The sequence below is a fragment of the Sorex araneus genome, chromosome 3 (assembly GCF_027595985.1).
Source record: "Sorex araneus isolate mSorAra2 chromosome 3, mSorAra2.pri, whole genome shotgun sequence".
Taxonomy (NCBI): Eukaryota; Metazoa; Chordata; class Mammalia; order Eulipotyphla; family Soricidae; genus Sorex; species Sorex araneus.
Genome location: NC_073304.1, coordinates 65857773 through 65877219, shown reverse-complemented (window position 1 = coordinate 65877219; position 19447 = coordinate 65857773). Strand labels below are relative to the sequence as shown.

The following is a 19447-nucleotide window of genomic DNA, read 5'->3' as shown; positions in this document are numbered from 1 at the left end:
TTAGTGATTTAAAAAACATATAATTTTGAACTGAAGATATAGAGCAGCAGGTAGGGGTGCTTGCCTTGTGTGTAGCTGACCTGGGTTTGATCCCTAATACCATGTATGATACCCCAGTGCCTATTAGGAGTTATCCTTGATATGAACCATGACTAAGCCCCTTATCACAACCAGGTTTGCCCTAAAAACTAAAAGCAGAAAAGATCTATGCCCTTCCTTCCTTCCTTCCTTCCTTCCTTCCTTCCTTCCTTCCTTCCTTCCTTCCTTCCTTCCTTCCTTCCTTCCTTCCTTCCTTCCTTCCTTCCTTCCTTCTTTCCATCCATCCTTCCTTCTTTCCTTTATTCCTTCCTTCCCTCCTTCCCTCCCCCCTTCCCTCTTCCCTTCTTCTCTCCTTTCCTCCCTCCCTCCCTCTCTGAATTGCCATGAGGTAGACCCTTACAAAGCTGTTCATGATTGGGTTTCAGTCATACAGTGTTTCAACACCCATCCATCTACCACTGTACATTTCCCACCATCAAGGTCCAGAGTTTCTTTCCCACTAGCCCTCCAAGCCCTCTCCCCTGCCTGCTTCTATGGCAGGAACCTTCTCTCTCTCTCTCTCTCTCTCTCTCTCTCTCTCTCTCTCTCTCTCTCTCTCTCTCTCTCTCTCTCTCTCTCTCTCTTTCTCTCTTTATCTCTCTCTCCTTTTGTGCGTTATGGTTTGCAATATAGGTGCTAAGAGATCATCGTGTTTTTTTTTTGTAAAAAAATTTTGTAAAAAAAAATTTTTGTAAAAAAAATTGTAAAAAAATTTTTTTACAGATTTTTCAGTATTTTTATTGGGAAGGTATAGCTAGAGTAGCTTTTTTTTTTTTAATTCGGTGACAGCTTTGGGGCATGGATGTGACTGAGGGAGGTGGGGGAAGGAAGCCCATCCCAACCCCAAGAAAGCCAGGAGAGTTCAGCCACAAAATCCTCATACCTGAATTTTCAGCAGATTAACATCTTGATGGGTCAGTCCCAAGATGGTGGAATCTGGCAGGGGGCATGGTGGCGATTTTGGATTGTGGGAGCAAAAGCTGCTGAGGGCTCTGTTTGGGCAGGCACCAACCAAATCTCCCCCCACCCCCACCCCCCGCCCAGCCACCACCAATATACCTTGGTCTGTTCAGCCTAGTCTGATAAACAGGCTTTTATTTCTTTCAAGATTTATTTGTGGTTCCTCAACAAGTCTCACAATGGAGACGTTACTGGTGTCCGCTCAAGCAAATCGATGAGCAATGGGATAACAGTGATACAATGATAAGGATATCCTAGACATTCTTCAAAGAAATAGACAAAACACTAATGAAATTCATCATCATCATCATCATCATCATCATCATCATCCCATTGATCATCAAATTTCTCAAGTGGTCTCAGTAATGTCTTCATTTGTCCTAGCCCTGAGATTTTAGAAGCCTCTCTTTACTCATCCTTTCCAGTGGTGCCTTGGAGACTCTTTCAGGGACAGGGGAATGAGATCCATCATTGTTACTGGTTTTGACATATAAATACGCCATGAGGAGTTTGCGAGGCCCCTTCCAATGGGGGCTGGAAACTCTTGATAGCTTGCCAGGTTCTCCTAGAGGGAGAACTAGGCTATAAGATGTTGGGAGCTATAAACTATAAGCTTCCAGAAGCTTGGTTTTATAGTCTCTGGATGTTGGCCGTTGATGGGGTCACATGGCGCCAGGGGCAGTCCCTGGGTGTGACTGCTTAGCTACTGGAAAATGGGGAATCTGGGCAGAAGAGGCCCAGTTCCAATCCGAGAAGGCTTGGATGTCTCAGCCCTGGGTGCTACACACCTGGGTTCCTCTGCTGTTTCCTTCATGCGTGAGGCTTGTCCGAATGTGTGGAGAGGGGCCTTGAGCATGGCTGGGGCAAGGCTCTGGAGGTGTTCGGTCACGGGATCTCTGCTCGGGGCGGGGAGGGAAACTGAAGCCCATCCCCTCCGAGGAGCCCTGGGGGAAGACAGCCAGGCATGGGGACAAGAGACTCTCTACCCTGAAATTCATATGGAACAATAAATCCCCATGAATAACTAAAGCAGTTCTTGGGGAAAAGAAGAATTTTTTTTCACCTTCCCTAACTTCAAGCTGTAGCACAAAGCGGTAGTAATTTAAACAGCATGGTATTTGGGCTAGAAACAGACCCGCACACCAATGGAACAGAGTTGAATGTTCTGTCACTGACTCTCAAATATATGATCACTTAATCTTTGATAAAGGAGAAAGAATTGTGAAATGGAGCAAGGAAAACCTCTTCAACAAGTGGTGCTCGGAAAACTGGACAGCTGCTTGCAAAATATGAACTCTGACCTCTGTCTAACACCAGGCACAAAAGTCAGATCAAAGAGGATTAAAGACCTCAATACCAGACTTGAAAATGTAGGCAGAATCTTCCATGACATTGAACTAAAAGCATATTTAAGAATGAAACACCACTGACCAAGCAAGTGGAAACAAACATAAACAAATGGGACTACATTAAACTGAGAAGTTTCTGCACCTCAAAAGAAACAGTGACTAAAATACAAAGAGAGCCCACAGAATGGAAAGAATATTTACCCAGTACCCATCTGATAAGGGGTTAACATTCAGGATATATAAGACATTAGTAGAGTGATACAAGGAAAAAACCTCCAATCTCACTAAAAAATGGGGAGAAGAAATGAATAAAGCTTCTTCAAAAAAGAAATACAAGGGGCTGGAGTGATAGCACAGTGGGTCGGGCATTTGCCTTGCACATGGCTGACCTGGGTTCGATTCCCAGCATCCCATATGGTCCTCCAAGCACCGCCAGGAGTAATTCCTAAGTGTAAAACCAGGAGTAAACCCTGAGCATCGCGGGGTGTGACCCAAGAATTTTTAAAAAAAAAGAAATACAAATGGCCAAAGGGCACAATAAAAAATGCTCCACATCACTAATCATCAGGGAGATGCAAATCAAAACAACAATGAGATATTATCTCACACCACAGAGACTGGCACACATTTAAAGAACAAGAACAACCAGTGCTAGTGAGGATGTGGGGATAAATTGCAAACCATATTGCTCAAAAGTACAGAGAGAATAAGAAGAAAATTTTCTGCCATAGAGGCAAGGGGTGCTCAAAAATAGAGAGAGCGTAAGAAGGAAATGGTCTGCCATAGAGGCAGGGGATGTGATTGGGTGGTGGTGGGGACATTGGTGGTGGAAAATGTACACTGGTAGAGGGATAGGTATTTTGATCATTGTATGACTGAAACTCAATCAGGAAAGCTTTGTAACTGTATCTCAAGGTGATTCAGTTAAAAAATAATAAAAGAAAATGAAAGATCTATTTATGGGTCTCTGAAGCAAGGCTAGTAGACGAGCCTATACAGTGGCACTAGAGTTGGTTTGTGGGGGGACTGCTGATGCTTCTGGCAGTATAGGGAATTGGGGGGAGGTCATTCATCCCAACTCTAACAAAGCCTGGAGATTTCAGTCACAAAACCCGCCTATCTGAATTTCAGCAGATTACTATGGGTGAGGTCTGTCTCAAAATGAAGGAATCCAGCGGGAGGCATGGCAGTGATTTGGATTGTGGGAGCAAGTGTCTACTGGGGGCTCTGCCTGCGTGGGCACCAGGCAAACTTGCTGACCTCTGATCTACCCTGGTCTGTTGAACCTTGTGTGTGTCCAAGATTAACTGCAGCTTTTGATCTTTTTCGAGATTTACGTATGAGTCTCTGGAGCAAGGCCGATAAATGAGCTTGTGTGGTGGAGCAGAGGTGGTTTGTAGGCATGGCTCTACAAACTTTTGGTGGTTTAATTTCTCAGAAAACTTGAGTTGTTGGAGCCCAGCCAGAAGCATAATGGTGATTTTGGGGTGTCAGGAAGATCCAGGGCATTATCAAACTGCGGATGCCCTCACCCCTCACGTCCAGGTTGACTCAGGTTGTGCCTTCTGGTCCCTAATGGCAACAGCAGCTGCAGCCCTGGCAGGGACCAGAACCAAGCCATGACTAATAATGTTCATGTTTTGTGTTCTGGGTGGGCTGTAGCCACCAGTCTGGCATAACCAGCCCAGGGGCATGTGCCCCATCCTTGATCCTCAGACTCTTAGCGCTGCGGGAGACCCTCCTCCATAACATGTGCATGCTGGCCCAGGGAAGAAATGGTGTTGGGAATGCCCAGCCATCAGCGAGTTGCCTGAGCCGGCATCCTGTGGTGGGAACCGGGGCACTCCCTCAACTTCGGGACCCACACTCTGTAGTACTTCCAAGTTGGACCCAAAGAGCTTTGTCAGTCACCCAGAATTTCTGCTGCCACAGTGGCCGACTGTCCATAGCTCCAAGAGCTGCGGTAGCTCCGTCGACTTCTGAGCCCTCACGGTCATTGCCACTGTCTTCACGGTCCCACTCCCGCCAGTGCTGCACTATGGACACCAGTTTGGTTCCACTTAAAGCCATTTTGAGAGAAAATGTTTAAAGCACACTTACAGTCATTCATGCAGAAATTTTATGACCCCATCAGCCCCGCTGTTCAGAGCGCTGAGAGTTGCTGCCACTCTGCCACTGTCATCTCTCCTCTGTCTCATTTTTTCTCGTTAGGAGGAAAACTGACTTCTATAAAAGAAAGACTATTTTTAATCCCTATTTTGCAGAGAACGTTTTGACCAAATTATTTGATTTCTAAGTTTCATTTTCTTGAATGTATAGAATTCAAGATTTTTCTTGGTAAACTCTTATATGAGGAATAGAGACACTAGGAGAGATAATTCAGGAGTCTGTGATATATCTAAAATTCTGTTTATATTGCCTGCTCGAGTAAATCGATGAACAACGGGACGACAGTGCTACAGTGCTAATGTTCATTGTATCACTATATCACTGTCATCCATTGTTCATTGGTTTGCTCGAGTGGGCACCAGTAACATCTCCATTCGTCCTAGCCCTGAGATTTTAGCAGCTTCTCTTTACTCGTCCTTCCCAACAGTGCCACATTGGAGGCTCTTTCAGGGTCAGGGGAACGAGACCCATCATTGTTGCTGTTTTTGGCATATTGAATAAGCAATGGAGCGCTTGTCAGGCTCTGCCGTGCAGGCAGGATACTCTCGGTAGCTTGCCGGGTTCTTTGAGTGGGAGAACTAGACAATAAGAGGTTGCACAGCAGCGGGTGCACTTCCTGGAGCTTTGTTTTATAGTCTCTGGATCTTGGCCATTGATTGGAATACACGGCACCAGGGGCAATTTGTGGGTGGCTGCCAAGCTACTGGAAAAGGGGGGTGGTCTGGGTGGAGGAGGCCCAGTCCTGAACCCAGCACACTTGGAGATCCCACACACCTGGGTGCCTCTGCCTGTTCTTCATGTGTGAGGCTTGTCGGAGCATGTGGAGCGTGACCTTGAGCATGGCTATGGCTGGATTCCAGAGGTCTTCGGTTGTCGGGGCTCTGCTTGGGGAGGGAAACTCAACCCGCCCCCCTCCGAGGGGCCCTGATGAAGACAACCAGGTGCAGGGGCAGGAGACTCTGCTAATGTTAGATGAGGAAATTGAAAAATTAGGCAGACTGTTTATATTCAGACAGTGAACTAATATTTTAACCTTGATATCTCGCTTTATTGGTAACCTGTTACTAATCAATATTTTATGTTAGTAATCAACATTTTCAAACAATCTTTATATGTCTTTCCATAAATCTTTGCTGATTTCTTTTCAGGGTTAAGGCTCATGCCTTGCATGTACCTGGCCCCTTTTACATTCCTGGAACCACCTGGTCCCCAACATCACTACATACAATCCTTGTTGCCCTTTAGCACCACTCAGGTAGCCCTGCTCGTCCCTGATACCACAGGGTCTGAGCCGCCTCCCCCTCAGGCCTTAGCAGTGACCCATTCATTGGGTTTTACTGGTCTCCCGACTCCTTGAACAGTACTGAGAAGGCTGTACTCCTCCCGCCCTCCAAAGGGTACAGATAAAGTATAACATTTCACAAAATCTTATAATCCTTTTTTTTTCAAAGTTCAAATATGTTCATGTCACTTGTTAAAGTCTTATAATTTTCTAAGTGCTTATTTATATAAGGGAAAATTATTATAAATAGCAACTCTCCTTGGAACTAGACACATCAGAAAGCAAAGACTTCTGAAGCTATGTGGTATGAGTAATAACAAAATTTTTTTAAGAAGTGAAAAAAATCTAATGTAAACCCATCTCATAAAAAAACAAAAGAAAAAAATCTGGATACAATTGGCTATTTTCTTTCATTCTTGTATATTGGTACTCAGTTGTTTGTTTTTTTTTTTTAATGTAAGAGTTGCACTGTAGCTCTGTCATCCCGTTGTTCATCCATTTGCTCGAGCGGGCACCGGTAATGTCTCCATTGTGAGACTTGTTACTGTTTTTGGCATATCGAATACACCATGGGTAGCTTGCCAGGCTCTGTCATGCGGGTGGGATACTCTTGGTAGCTTACCAGGCTCTCCGAGAAGGATGGAGGAATCGAACCTGGGTAGGCCACATACAAGGGAGTATTGCTATTTATTCAGCCTTTGATTAAGCTGATTGAATTGGGCATGAACTCCACATTACTTTTTTAAATTTGGAATATTAATTTTATTTTATTTTTATTTTTTATTGAATCATCATGAGATACAGTTACAAAGATTTCCTGTTTGAGTTTCAGTCATACAATGATTGAACACCCAACCCCTCCACCAGTGCACATCTTCCACCACCAATGTCCCCAGTACTCCCCCCTCCCGACCCTCCCCTGCCTCTATGGCGGACAGTCTCCCCCATACTCTCTTTTGTATTGGTTGTTATGAATAGCAGAAGATGTTGTGTGGCTGCAAGAACGGCTGCTTGCTCCTGGAATTCTAAAATTTTAATAATTAGGGTCTGGAGAAATCTCTGCAGCAAGCTGTTTGGTTTGGAGATTCTTTTGTGTGTCTCTGGATCATGGTTGTTAAGGAGCTTAAGTAGCAGTTTGTGGGAGCAGTTTGTGGGCATGACCTCCAAGGTCCCCTGGGGATGGGGAGGTGGGAGACGGGAGGATGAGAGGGACTGGCCCTTCCCCTATCCCTTGAGGTCTGGAGTTTGCTGTGACTGAACCCACATACCCGCACTTTTCACTGGGTGCTGTAAGTTGGCAGCCACCAGGGTGTTTAGGGAACAGGTGGAAGGATAACGCCTGCCCCCATCTGAGGCACCTCTGTGAAATCAGCCTGGCTTAAAGTCCAGAGGCATCTCTCTACAGCAAGCTGCTCGGTTTGAAGATTCTTTCGTGTTTCTGGATCATGGCCCTTGTTACCATTTTTTCCAGAGAAATAAACTATTGGCATATGCCCTGCAGGGTGTACCTGCTCACCCGTATCGCATCATGGCATGCAGCTGGCCCTAACTGCTGGTTTTGATCTCTTTCAAGATTTATGGATCTCTTAAATACGGCCAATAAATGAGCTAGTGTAGCTGAGCCAGAGGTGGTTTGTGTGTGTGGCTCCCACATACCTAACTTTTGGCTGTTTAATTTCTTGGTAAACTTGGCCCCAAGTTGTTGGGATCTGACCGAAGGCACAACAGCAATTTTGATATCAGGCATATCAGGAAGCCTGAATGCACCATCAGGCTGCTGATGCACTTGCCCTGAGGGTACAGGTTGACCTGTTGTTGGCAGCATCATCCACTGTAGCACTGTTGTTCCAATGTTGCTTGAGCGGGCACCGGTAACGTTTCCATTATGAGACTTGTTGTTAGGCGGCATTATACTACCCCCTTCAATTGTTTTTTGAGCTTATGGCAAACATTTGAAGTCTGGTCTCCTGTTATGAGTATATCCCTGCCAGAAGTGTTCTGGAAAGAAGTTTTGCATTAGTTGAAAAGTTGGATTAGACCTTTCAATTTCTAACTGCTTGCGATTGAATGTCTTCTCTGCTTAGTGCTTTAGAATTGTCCCTATTTAGTAAATGATGACATTCTGTACAGCTATTCATTAATTCCTACTCAAACTCAGTATTTTAGGATGGCTTTTAGAGGAAATTGTAGTTTAATACAAATTGAGAAAATTGTATATATACATTTCTGCTTTGATTATGAGGTCATGCTTAGTAGTGCTGAGGCTACTCCTGGTTCAGTGCTCAGGAGCTCTTCTGGTAGTGCTTGGGGAACCGTGTGGTACCAGGGTTTGAACCTATGCCTCCTGCATGCAAAGTGTGTGCTCCAGGCCTTGAACTATCTATCTCTCTGTACAAATTTAAATTTGTACAAATTTAAATCTGAGTCCTGTGCAAAATTCAGCTAAATCTTCTGAAGGAAATAAAATCACTCGATAATTTTGTTAAATGTATACACTACCTATACTTACTTGCTCTTAAACAAAGCATGCCTTCTTTTATTTTCTTTTTCCAAAGAAAGTATCTTTTTGCTTTTTTTCTTTTTGTAAAAAGAAGTTTTTAATGCCCTGCACAAATGTTTTTAATGTATGCAGATTATAGTCACATTTTAGTTTTTTAATTGTTGGATGGAATTTAATTCTTAATATTTTAAAATTTTTCTTAAAGTTAACCATTTATCATCGTCATTATCATCGTCATCATCATCATCATCATCATCATCATCATCATCATCATGGCTTTAGGGCCACGTCCTGAGTCCAGGTGCTCAGGACTTACATCTTGTTTTGCGGTCAGGGATCACTCTTGGTGGGGCTCAAGTTGCTAGATAAGGTATTGGCACTCGACCTAAAATCAAAACAAGTGCTTTAGGGGCTGGAGTGATAGTACAGTGGGTAGGGCGTTTGTCTTGCACGCGGTCGACCGGGTTCGATTCCCAGCATCCCATATGGTTCTCTGAGCACCGCCAGGGGTAATTCCTGAGCAGAGCCAGGAGTAACCCCTGTGCATTGCCGGGTGTGACCCAAAAAGGAAAAAAAAAAGACAAGTGCTTTACCTTCTGTCCTGTTTGTCCAGCTCTGATAGGAACTTTAGTGATCACTAATCTAAAATAGTTCATTTTCCAGGTGAAATAAAAAGGTGGTCAAAAGAGATTAATTAACTGACCGATGGTAATATAACTAGTAACAAAAAATGACTAGATTTTAGATATATTAACTTTCCACATTAAGACAAACTACTTAATGAGTAGACATCTGGTTTTTTGTTGATAGTCAGCTAGATTCATAGCCTTGATTTTTTGCTAAACTCTCCCTTTCCAGTGCGGTTTTAAAAAATCATCGTAATTAATGTGTGAATCAGAATTTAAAATCCAGAAGCTGCATTGTAATAACTAGTACTTAAAATATAACTGCACATGGAGCTGCAATTTCTCACAGTTGATTTCCTATTTGATATAATTTATATCCCCAAATTTTTAGAATAAAACATACTGAGCCAATTTAAAAACTATTAGTTTCAAAAGCTGAGGTATTTTAAAATCTTTGTAAAGTGTTCTCTTTCTTTACAGGTTATTTGATTTTATTTGGACCAACCTTCCCTCCCTCCCTCCCTCCCTCCCTCCCTCCCTCCCTCCCTCCCTCCCTCCCTCCCTCCCTCCCTCCCTCCCTCCCTCCCTCCCTTCCTTCCTTCCTTCCTTCCTTCCTTCCTTCCTTCCTTCCTTCCTTCCTTCCTTCCTTCCTTCCTTCCTTCCTGCCTCCCCTCTCATCCTTCCCCTTTCCTCCCTGCCCTCCTTTCCTTCCACTCACTCCTTCCCCTCCCTTTCTCTTTTCCCTCTTCCCCTCCCCCTCCCATCCCTTCCCCTCCCTTCCCTCTCCCTCCTCCTTCCCCTCTCCCTCCTCCTTCCTTTTCCCTTCCCTTCCCTTCCCTTCCCTTCCCTTCCCTTCCCTTCCCTTCCCTTCCCTTCCCTTCCCTTCCCTTCCCTTCCCTTCCCTTCCCTTCCCTTCCCTTCCCTTCCCTTCCCTTCCCTTCCCTTCCCTTCCCTTCCCTTCCCCTTACTCCTGACTCTGTTTAGGGATCATACAAATGCTCTACCCACTGTACTACCCACTGTTCTTCTACATAACTTTCTTATGTAGATTGTTGGTAGGATAATATGTTTATTTGTTTTTTAGTTTTGGGGCTACACCCTAAGATGCTCCAGGATCACTCCTGACTCTGCACCTCGGAGTCATTCCTGGTGTGCTTGTGGGTGTCAGGGATCAAACCCTTGTTGACTATGTGCAAGAAAAGCACCCTACTTGCTGTAGTGCCCTACTCACTCTACTATTTCTCTGGCCCAGGGTAATGTGTCTTAATTTTAAATAAAACCAAAGTTTAATGGTATTTTATTGAGAGCTAAAATATTCTTCAATAGCACAAAGTGAGGATGTTAACAGTCAACATTTCTATGGTTACTGAGATGTTTATTTTAGAATATAAGAATCTTATATAAAGGGAGAGCGCTCAAATGGAAGAGCACATTGCTTCACATGTGCAGGACTCTGAATTCCTTCCCTGGCACCTTATATGCTCACCCTGCCCACTGCCAAGTGTAGGTCTAGTTGTATTCGGGCACTGCCAGGCCACTAGGCCGACCACGCACAGGACTGAGCTGTCAAGCCCATATGGCCAGACTGTATGTTGCTGCAAGTGGCCTAACTGAAAAGTCTCTTGGGCCAGAGAGACAGCTCAGTGGACTGTGTATGCATACTTCCAACCCATATGTGGATTCCATCTCTCCCTGAGTACCACTGGCAACTACCCCCAAACTCAGAAGTAGCTTGGAAGGATCCTTGAGCACTTTTAGGTGTGTGACCCAAAAGCAAAAGCAAAAATAAGCAACAACACCCCCCCACACACACCTCCAGCGCTTTTAAAGGAGTATTTAAAGAAAGAACACTTGACATGCCATAAAAGTACTAAGAAATAAGTACAAGAAAGCTTATAGGTTCTTAGTTCAGGGGTACAATAAATACTTCCCACATATGAGGCCCTGGATTCAACCTTGGCACTACACAAAAATAAAAAATAAAACACACACACACAACTAAGTGAAATATTCAATAGAAAACCAATAGGAAATGAGTGATTATTATAGGTTTTTTTTTTTTTTTTGCTTTTTGGGTCACACCTGGCTCTGCACAGGGGTTACTCCTGGCTCTGCACTCAGGAATTATCCCTGGCGGTGCTCAGGGGACCATATGGGATGCTGGGAATCGAACCCCGGGTCGGTCGCGTGCAAGGCAAACGCCCTACCCGCTGTGCTATCGCTCCAGCCCCGATTATTATAGTTTTTACTGGTAACTAAATATAAAATTTTCTGTGCACCTCCAGACTTTATGTATGTGTGTGTGTGTACATTTATAAAATGAAAGAGAAATTTAGTAAAGTTCCTATGTTCTTGGGAGAATGAGGTTGTGCTAGCAGATATCTTTAGGGCATGGAGACCCCCCATTACCAAATCTGCATTTCTTGGGTCAAACCTGGGTTCATTATCCCATTTCTATCTCTCATCAGCATTCTGTCTTTGGACAGGCCTTCAAGACTTTAACTTCTGTAATCCTTAATATTTGTGTGTTATATAATCTCTTTCACAGAGTTATCTACTCAGTATGGAAAAAGGTATTTAACATCTATAAGAGATGCTGTAAAGCTATGCATTTATTTCTTCTTTATCCACTTTACTTCTTCATTATTCATTAGCTTAATTCTATGTGATAGACCCTGTGACTCAAAAGTAGAATCTTAAATGACTAAGAAATACACTCTTCTTGGACAGTGCTTCAAATCATCCCTAGCATGGGGCTGGAGCGATAGCACAGTGGGTAGGGCATTTGCCTTGCACGCGGCCGACCCGGGTTCGATTCCCAGCATCCCATATGGTCCCTTGAGCACCGCCAGGAGTAATTCCTGAGTGCAAACCCAGAAGTAACCCCTGTGCATCGCCAGGTGTGACCCAAAAAAGCAAAAAAAAAAAAAATCATCCCTAGCATGCAGTGGTTGGGTAGATTGAGCTCCTTGAGCAATGATGTCTCTGAAGTACTATTACATCCTAAAGAACTATCAAAACATTGACATGAGTGTGAATAGCTTAAGTAGAACTCTAGGCAGCTTCTATTGCAGATATATTTCTGCCTGTTTAGGACCATGAATCCTTCCACATACATTTTTACCCTAAGGATTTCTGGCTAATTTTGGACACTTCGTTCTGCCACTTACCTGCTATGTGTAGGTATAAGCAGTTGTCTTAAAGTAGAACTCTAGATAACAGAGATGGTCCCACAATTAACCCCTACTTTTGTAGTAGTCATTATTTTTGTGACATTTTAATATTTCAGCTGCATTATGAATTTTTACATGATCACCTGTTATCTGGCCTGATAATTAGATAATTTCCTTACATGCTATGTCAAAATTAGGTACAAAGTTAATTTTGTGTGTGTGTGTGTGTGTGTGTGTGTGTGAGAGAGAGAGAGAGAGAGAGAGAGAACTGATGCAGTCTCTAAATTGTCACGGCCAATTTGCTCTATAACTATTCTAGAACTTCCGAGGAAATGGAGGATAAGAATTAAGAGAAAGAAAATAAAGTTTCTCTTCTTTCTCAAAACATTGCTGTTATCCCTTGAGTTGATAGTGCCTTAGACCAGTGCTCCTTAAACTGTTTCCACCTGCAACCACTTTTTGTCCAGGAAATGCAGCATGGATGAATGCTACCAGAAACTCCTTTGATTCATTATGCAGTTAATTTTTAATTTTTGGTTATTGGGTATTTAGAAACCTTTCATCGTTGCCAATTATTTTTTCATTTTCCTCACCCCCATATTGTTATTATGCCCAATATGAGGTCTCAGCTGACCCACAGTTTAAGAAGCTAGGCCTCAGAGGGATTTACTCAAATTGCACTCCCTGCCATACACATTTTCCATTAAAAAGGAAGACATTTGAAAATATGTTAGAGAATTTTATCATTTGAAAGAGTGAAAATATTATGGAAGACTATATCTTTGTAACAGTTGATGTGTTCTCATTTTAAAACTGGATCAATTTTTAATCCAAAATAATCTCAAGAATAAGTTTATTATGTCTATTGCAAAATTTATTTTTACCTTGCAGTAGGCCAACAACTCAAGGAAAACTTTATTCAGATTTTTATTGTGGTATTTATATTTAAATAATGTAACCTTTACAGCAGCTTTCTTTTAGTAACCAAAATAAAATGCATAGTTTCATGAATATGCAACTGGGCAAAGAAAAAGTTATGGCTTGGATTTAAAGAAAAATATATTACATTTTAATATTGTACATAAAGTACTTCACATGGCAGAATTTTAATTTTAGTAGTATTGTAAAATTGCAAGGAGCGAGTTAATTTATAGAACCACTGAGTGGCTGTTGATTTAACCTACTAATTAGGAGAATTGTAGATATGGACAGGTAGTTCAGAAATGCATAAAGGAAAGTTTCTTTTATCAAGGAACTTAATTGAACTTGAGAGATGATTATGTGTAAATAGTTACTGTATAAATAGGATTCTTAGAATTTGAATATCCATTTTAACTCTGGAAGTTAATTGAAACAAAAATCATAGGGGTTTGATTATTTTCCTGAAAAACCTGTCCATGGGTCTGAGACCAGGTTAACTATTATTTCCTATGCCAGTTGAGGCATGATTTGGTGCCTGGGTAAAACACAGCAATGTTGTCAATTGATGTTCTTTGAAATAAGAGATTTATTTGTTCAGTGTGCCAGTATTGGGAGTTTTAGTTCAGGGAATATAAAATAAAATAAAATAAAATAATCCTTTATTTTGTATATGATTTCATAGAGAACCCAGGATAACTGTTTTTATGCCAAGGAACCCCATATTAAAAGTGAACAATGGGGCCCGGAGTGATAGCACAGTGGGTAGGGCGTTTGCCTTGCACGCAGCTGACCCTGGTTCGATCCCTGGCATCCCATATGGTCCCCCAAACACTGCCAGGAGTAATTCCTGAGTGCAAAGCCAGGAGTAACCCCTGAGCATTGCTGGGTGTGACCCAAAAAGCAAATAAATAAATAAATAAATAAAAGTGAACAATAATTTATGTTCATTAGTTAGCCATTCTCTTAAAATGTGTAATTACCACAGAGACTGGGATACATCCAGAAGAACAAAAGCAACTGGTGTTGGCATGGATGTGGGGAGAAAGGAATCTCCTTCATTGTTGGGGGGAATGCTGACTTGTCCAGCCTTTCTGGAAAATAATATGGATATTTCTCAAAAAACTAGAAATTAAGCTTCCAATTAACTCAGCTATACCACTTCTGGGAATATATCCCGAGGCTACAAAAAAGCACAGTAGAAGTAGCATCTGCACCTGTGTGTTCATTGCAGCACTGTTCGCAATAGCCAGAATCAAGAAACAACCCGAGTGCCCAAGAACAGATGACTGGTTAAAGAAACTTTGGTATATCTACACAATGGAATACTATGCAGCTGTTAGGAAAGATGAAGTCATGAAATTTGCCGATGGGTGGATGGTCATGGAGAGTATCATGCTAATGGAAATGAGTCAGAGAGGGACAGACATAGAATGACTGCACTCATTTGTGGAGTATAAAATATCGTAATATGAGACTAACACCTAAAGAGACAGTAGAGACAAGGGACAGGAAGATTACTCCATGGTTGGAAGCCTGCCTGCTGAGCTGGGGGAGAAGGCAGCTGGGAAAGAGAAGGGATCACTAAGTCAATGAAGAAAAGATCTCTCAAGATGGGAAATGTATGCTGAAAATAGGTAAAGAACCAAACATAATGGCCTCTCATTATCTGTAATCTATATTGCAGACCATAATACCCATATATAGAAAGAGTAAGAGGGCAGTTGTCTGCCATAGAGGCAGGGGGAAGGGTGGGATACGGTGTAGGGGGGGATACTGGGGATGTTGGTGGTGGAAAATATACACTGGTGGAGGGATGGGTGTTTGATCATTGTATGACTGAAATGAAAACATGAAAGTTCTCTAACTGTAGCTCACGGGGATTCAATAAAAGGAAAATGTGTAATCATATCAGTACCGGGTACTTGTGTATGGGAAATTAAATAGAAGCTCTAAAAGGTAAGCCCATATGTGATGCCAGATTTTGGTAACTTTTCTGAAAAAGTGTCAATATTTTTCAGAAGACAGAATCAGGGAGGGAATGAATTGACTGGGTGTGGGGTGTAAGAGGACTCTTTTTAGAAAGACCAAACTCACTCGTTTCTCAAATGCACCAGATGACCCCAGGGAGGGCCTTTCCCTTGCTAACTCTGCAGCAAGTTGCTCGGTCCGAGATTCGTTTGTGTGTCCAGAGATCACAGCCATGTGGGAGCTCAAGTAGACGGTGGCCGTGTGTGGGCATCAAGGAGATGCGTTTTAGGTGGACCCCTTTTAAGTGGTGATAGGGACAAACTGGATGGGCTGTGGAGAAATGGACTTGTGTGAAGGATTTCAATCGGAAGAGAGGAATAGGGCTTAATCCTGTGGTCTGGCCCTGATACATGATGGGATGGACATGTTGGCTTACTGTCTGCCCGCACCCCACCTGCCTATCTTGTATGGCCGAGAATGAAGTAATAAATATACAAATGACCCTTGGTAGATAAAAGACTTTCTTTCCCTGCTTTATTTATTTGGATTTTGGACCACAGCCAGTGTTACTCAGGGCTTTCTCCTGGGTTTGCACTGAAGGATCTCTCCTGGTGGTGCTCTGGGACCATCTGTGGTGCCAGGGATCAAATTCAGGTCAGCCACATGCAAGTTACGCGCCCTTTACGTGGTAGGTCACCTTCGTCACCTTCTTGGTTCAGTTATGGGGGGGGGGGGGGAGAGAGAGAGAGAGAGAGAGAGAGAGAGAGAGAGAGAGAGAGAGAGAGAGAGAGAGAGAGAGAGAGAGAAAATAGATGTACCTGAGACACTTTGAAAAGGTGGAATTAAGGGTGTAGGGAATAATTTGCTTTGGGTAACTAAAAAAGTATTTGGGGCTCATTCACTGACTAGGGACTCGAGCAATGTTTGTCAACTGTTTTTTCCTACCACAGTTCCCTTACGCTTGTTTCCTTCCTGTGGTTACCTTGGAGCTTTGCTCCCCACCCACCCTCCTTTATGTGATTTTCACCTGTGGCCCAGTTGGAACATTCTGCTTTGAAAGGAGGAGCTGTCTGAGGAAAGCCTCAAGTAACCCAGAGAACTGTATAAACTGAGGTTGAATTGAGCTATTTAATTATGAGCGGAATTTCTAGATTTTTTTTAGAAAATTCCTGAAACAAATAGTCAGAATGTCAATGGTGTTATAGTCATATATTTTTCTATTATTGAGTTTTTTATTTTATCAGTGTTTAAGAAAGTTTTTTTTTTAATTTGCAGTACAGGGATAAAACCCAGGGTCTTATATTTGCTCTACTGCTGTTTCATGTTTTATTTTTATGAAGAAAAGTTATTTTTTTTATTGAGGTAACAGGGTTTGTGACAGTTTGAATATTATTGTTTTATACTTGCAGTGCTAGCTCACCACCCCATTTATGTTTTTTAAAATTATGTTGAGATTTTTCAGGCCAGTGTAATGGTACAGCAGGTAGGGCACTTGTCTTGCATGTGGCTTCAATCCCCAGCGTCCCAAGAGTAATTCCTGAGTGCAGAGCCAGGAGTAACCCCTGAGCATTGCCAGGTGTTGCATAAAACCAAAAACAACAGACCAAAAAAACCCACCAAAAATTATATTGCAATTTTTTATCAGAAAAAATTTTAAAGAATAAAAAGCTAAGATTTCCTTAGATGAACTAACATACTCTTCCCGGTAAAAATCCATGACTCATCCTAAATAGGTGCCTGCTGTGGAATTGACTGCCTTGTGTATAAAGGGTCATTTGAAAACTTAATATTTTCCTTCACAAAACATCTGTTTAAGCAGGAACTCTCCTCAAATCTCATAGTCTCAGCCTTGGGCTCAATTCCAGGCACCTTGTAATAGCCCACATGAAGCTTATTAAATTTTCATGTTTATTTTTGTTTATACCATTCTTCAATAGTAGGTGTTAAACGGTGACATGGTCAGTGTTATCTTGTCTTTCAGGTCGACTGGGGGCAGCTGGATTATTTAGTTGTTGACATGCCACCAGGAACTGGAGATGTGCAGTTATCAGTCTCACAGAACGTTCCCATTGCAGGTGAGTCTTGGCTTAAAGTGATTTGTGCTGTCTTTGATGTTTTGCTGTTGCCATAAGAAATAGTAAATTACATGTCAGGCAAACATTTTTGTGTCTTAAAAACATCACTTATAAAATTTCCCCTAGAGGTAAGATTGAATTTGTAGATTGAATTTTTTAAAGAGTATTACAGAATACTTTATATGTTTTATAATAACATAAAGACACCTTGAAAAGATTGTGTATTTCTATGTTCCAGAAAAACAGTAACACTTAAATATTATTTAGGTAGAATATGGTGTTTGTTTTACAGGTGTTCAGCCCTTATAGTATAATGTCTCATACTGAGTGACAGATGCTCTTTATGTTGGGGTGGCACCTGGAAGTGCCCTGGGTTTATTCCTGGCTCTGTCATGATTACTCCTGGCAGTACATGGGGGACCATATGTGGTGCCAGGGATTGAACCAGGATTCATCACATGAAAAGCAGGGCCTAATCCAAATACTATCCTTCTGGGCCCTTGGTAAATATTTATGGAACAAATACTAAATATTAATAATTATTAGTAAAATATGGCTTTTGAGTATGTGAAACTATGAAAAATTATAATATGCTAATTATGTGATATTAAAGACAAGAAAGCTAAGGGCAGTAGATAAGGCACCTGGGTTCGATTTCCAGCATCCCATATGGTTCCCTGACTATTCCCCCCCCCCACCCTCCTCCAGGACTGATCCCTGAGCTCAGAGCCAGGAGTAAGTCCTGAGTCCTGCCAGCTATGGCCCCCAAACAAACAAAAAAGACAAGAGAACTATATATATATATATATATATATATATATATTTTCTTTTTGGGTCACACCTGGCATTGCACAGGGGCACTCCTGGCTCTGCACTCAGGAATTACTCCTGGCAGTGCTGCGGGACCATATGGGATACTGGGAATTGAACCTGGGTTGGCCGCGTGCAAGGTAAACGCCCTACCCGCTGTGCTATCTCTCCAGCCCCAAGAGAACTATTACTATATTAGCATATATCAAGTTTCCAGTACTTCTGTAGACTATTGGAATATACTTCTCTTTTATGTTATGGAATTTAATTTTTATGTTAGTTCTGTCCCTAAGGATTTTATTGGATTCCACTGGGGAAATAATTATAAATCTTTCACATGTAAAGACTTTTGAAAATTGTAAGACTTTTTCTTTGGGGGAATTTTCAAGCACTGCTCAGGAGGCTGAGGGGTCACCTCGGACCTCGGGCACTGCTCAGCCTGACGGTGGGCTGGAGAGTGCCATGCTGGGACTGGTGCTGAGTGGGCCCAGCTGTGTTGGGGCTGTCAGCTCACACATGGCAGTGCTTGTAGGTTATTCCTAGCTAAATGCTCACTCCCTGTGGTGCTCAGCAGCTGGGAATCAGCCAGGAGCTCCTGCTTGCAAAAATGTGCCTCGGCTCTTTGAGCCATGAATTCCAAGTAATAGAACATTATTTACTTCATCATCATCATCATCATCATCATCATCATCATCATCATCATCATCATCATTCCATTGCTCGTCGATTTTCTTGAGTGTTCTCAGTAACGTCTCCATTTGTCTTAGCCCTGAGATTTTAGAAACCTCTTTTTACTTGTCCTTCCCAACTGTCAGGGGAATGAGACCCATCATTGTTACTGGTTTTGGCATATGAATACACCACAGGGTGCTTGCCAGGCTCTCCCATAGTCCTTAAGTGTCTCTGAGTGTCCTTAAGCTATTCAACAAAATACTAGATGGTTTCCTATCACTCTTTCCTGAATTATCTTTCTATGTTTGTACAAGAAAAACTAATGAGTTTTTATTATTATGTTTTTTACATCACTGGACATTAATTCCTGTGGCTTTACTTTTGCTTCTTTCTTATTTCCTGTGTTCTACAATGATCATGAATCACTTTTATGATCAGCTACTTAATAAATAATAAATACCCAGGAGATATTGCCAATTTTGTTTATCAAAAGATTTAGATTTTAGGTTTGTAATAAGATAAATACATTATTTCGAAATATCACTGTGGTTTCACAATATGAATATCGGTACTTTCATGTTTAAGTATATTTATAATCCTGATGGAATCTATGACTTTTTTCTTTATTGAGATGAACTATAAAGTGTGAGATGGGAGTAAAGTGAGGTGACACAGGAAAATAATTTATCCTTTTGTAATCAGTGTGTTATATAGTCACTCTTTCTCATTTTTGCAGTTTGGGACTTTCATATTTCTAAATGTTAAGAGCACTGATGAAATGTTTGTTAAATAAAATATGCTCCCAGCACTTTGAAATGCCTATTGCAGGCTTTTTAAATGTTTACATTATTCATATGGGTAATA

General features: G+C 42.0%; 1 protein-coding gene across 4 annotated transcripts in view; it reads left to right on the top strand.

Annotated features, from left to right (window-relative positions):
• Window positions 1–19447, top strand: part of NUBPL (NUBP iron-sulfur cluster assembly factor, mitochondrial) — a 211904-nt gene that overhangs the window by 133312 nt on the left and 59145 nt on the right. For all 4 annotated transcript variants that reach the window (XM_055131554.1, XM_055131557.1, XM_055131556.1 and 1 more), the window contains one exon: window positions 17008–17101. In XM_055131554.1, coding sequence (XP_054987529.1) covers window positions 17008–17101 — 94 coding nt within the window. The remainder of the gene's footprint in view (window positions 1–17007; window positions 17102–19447) is intronic.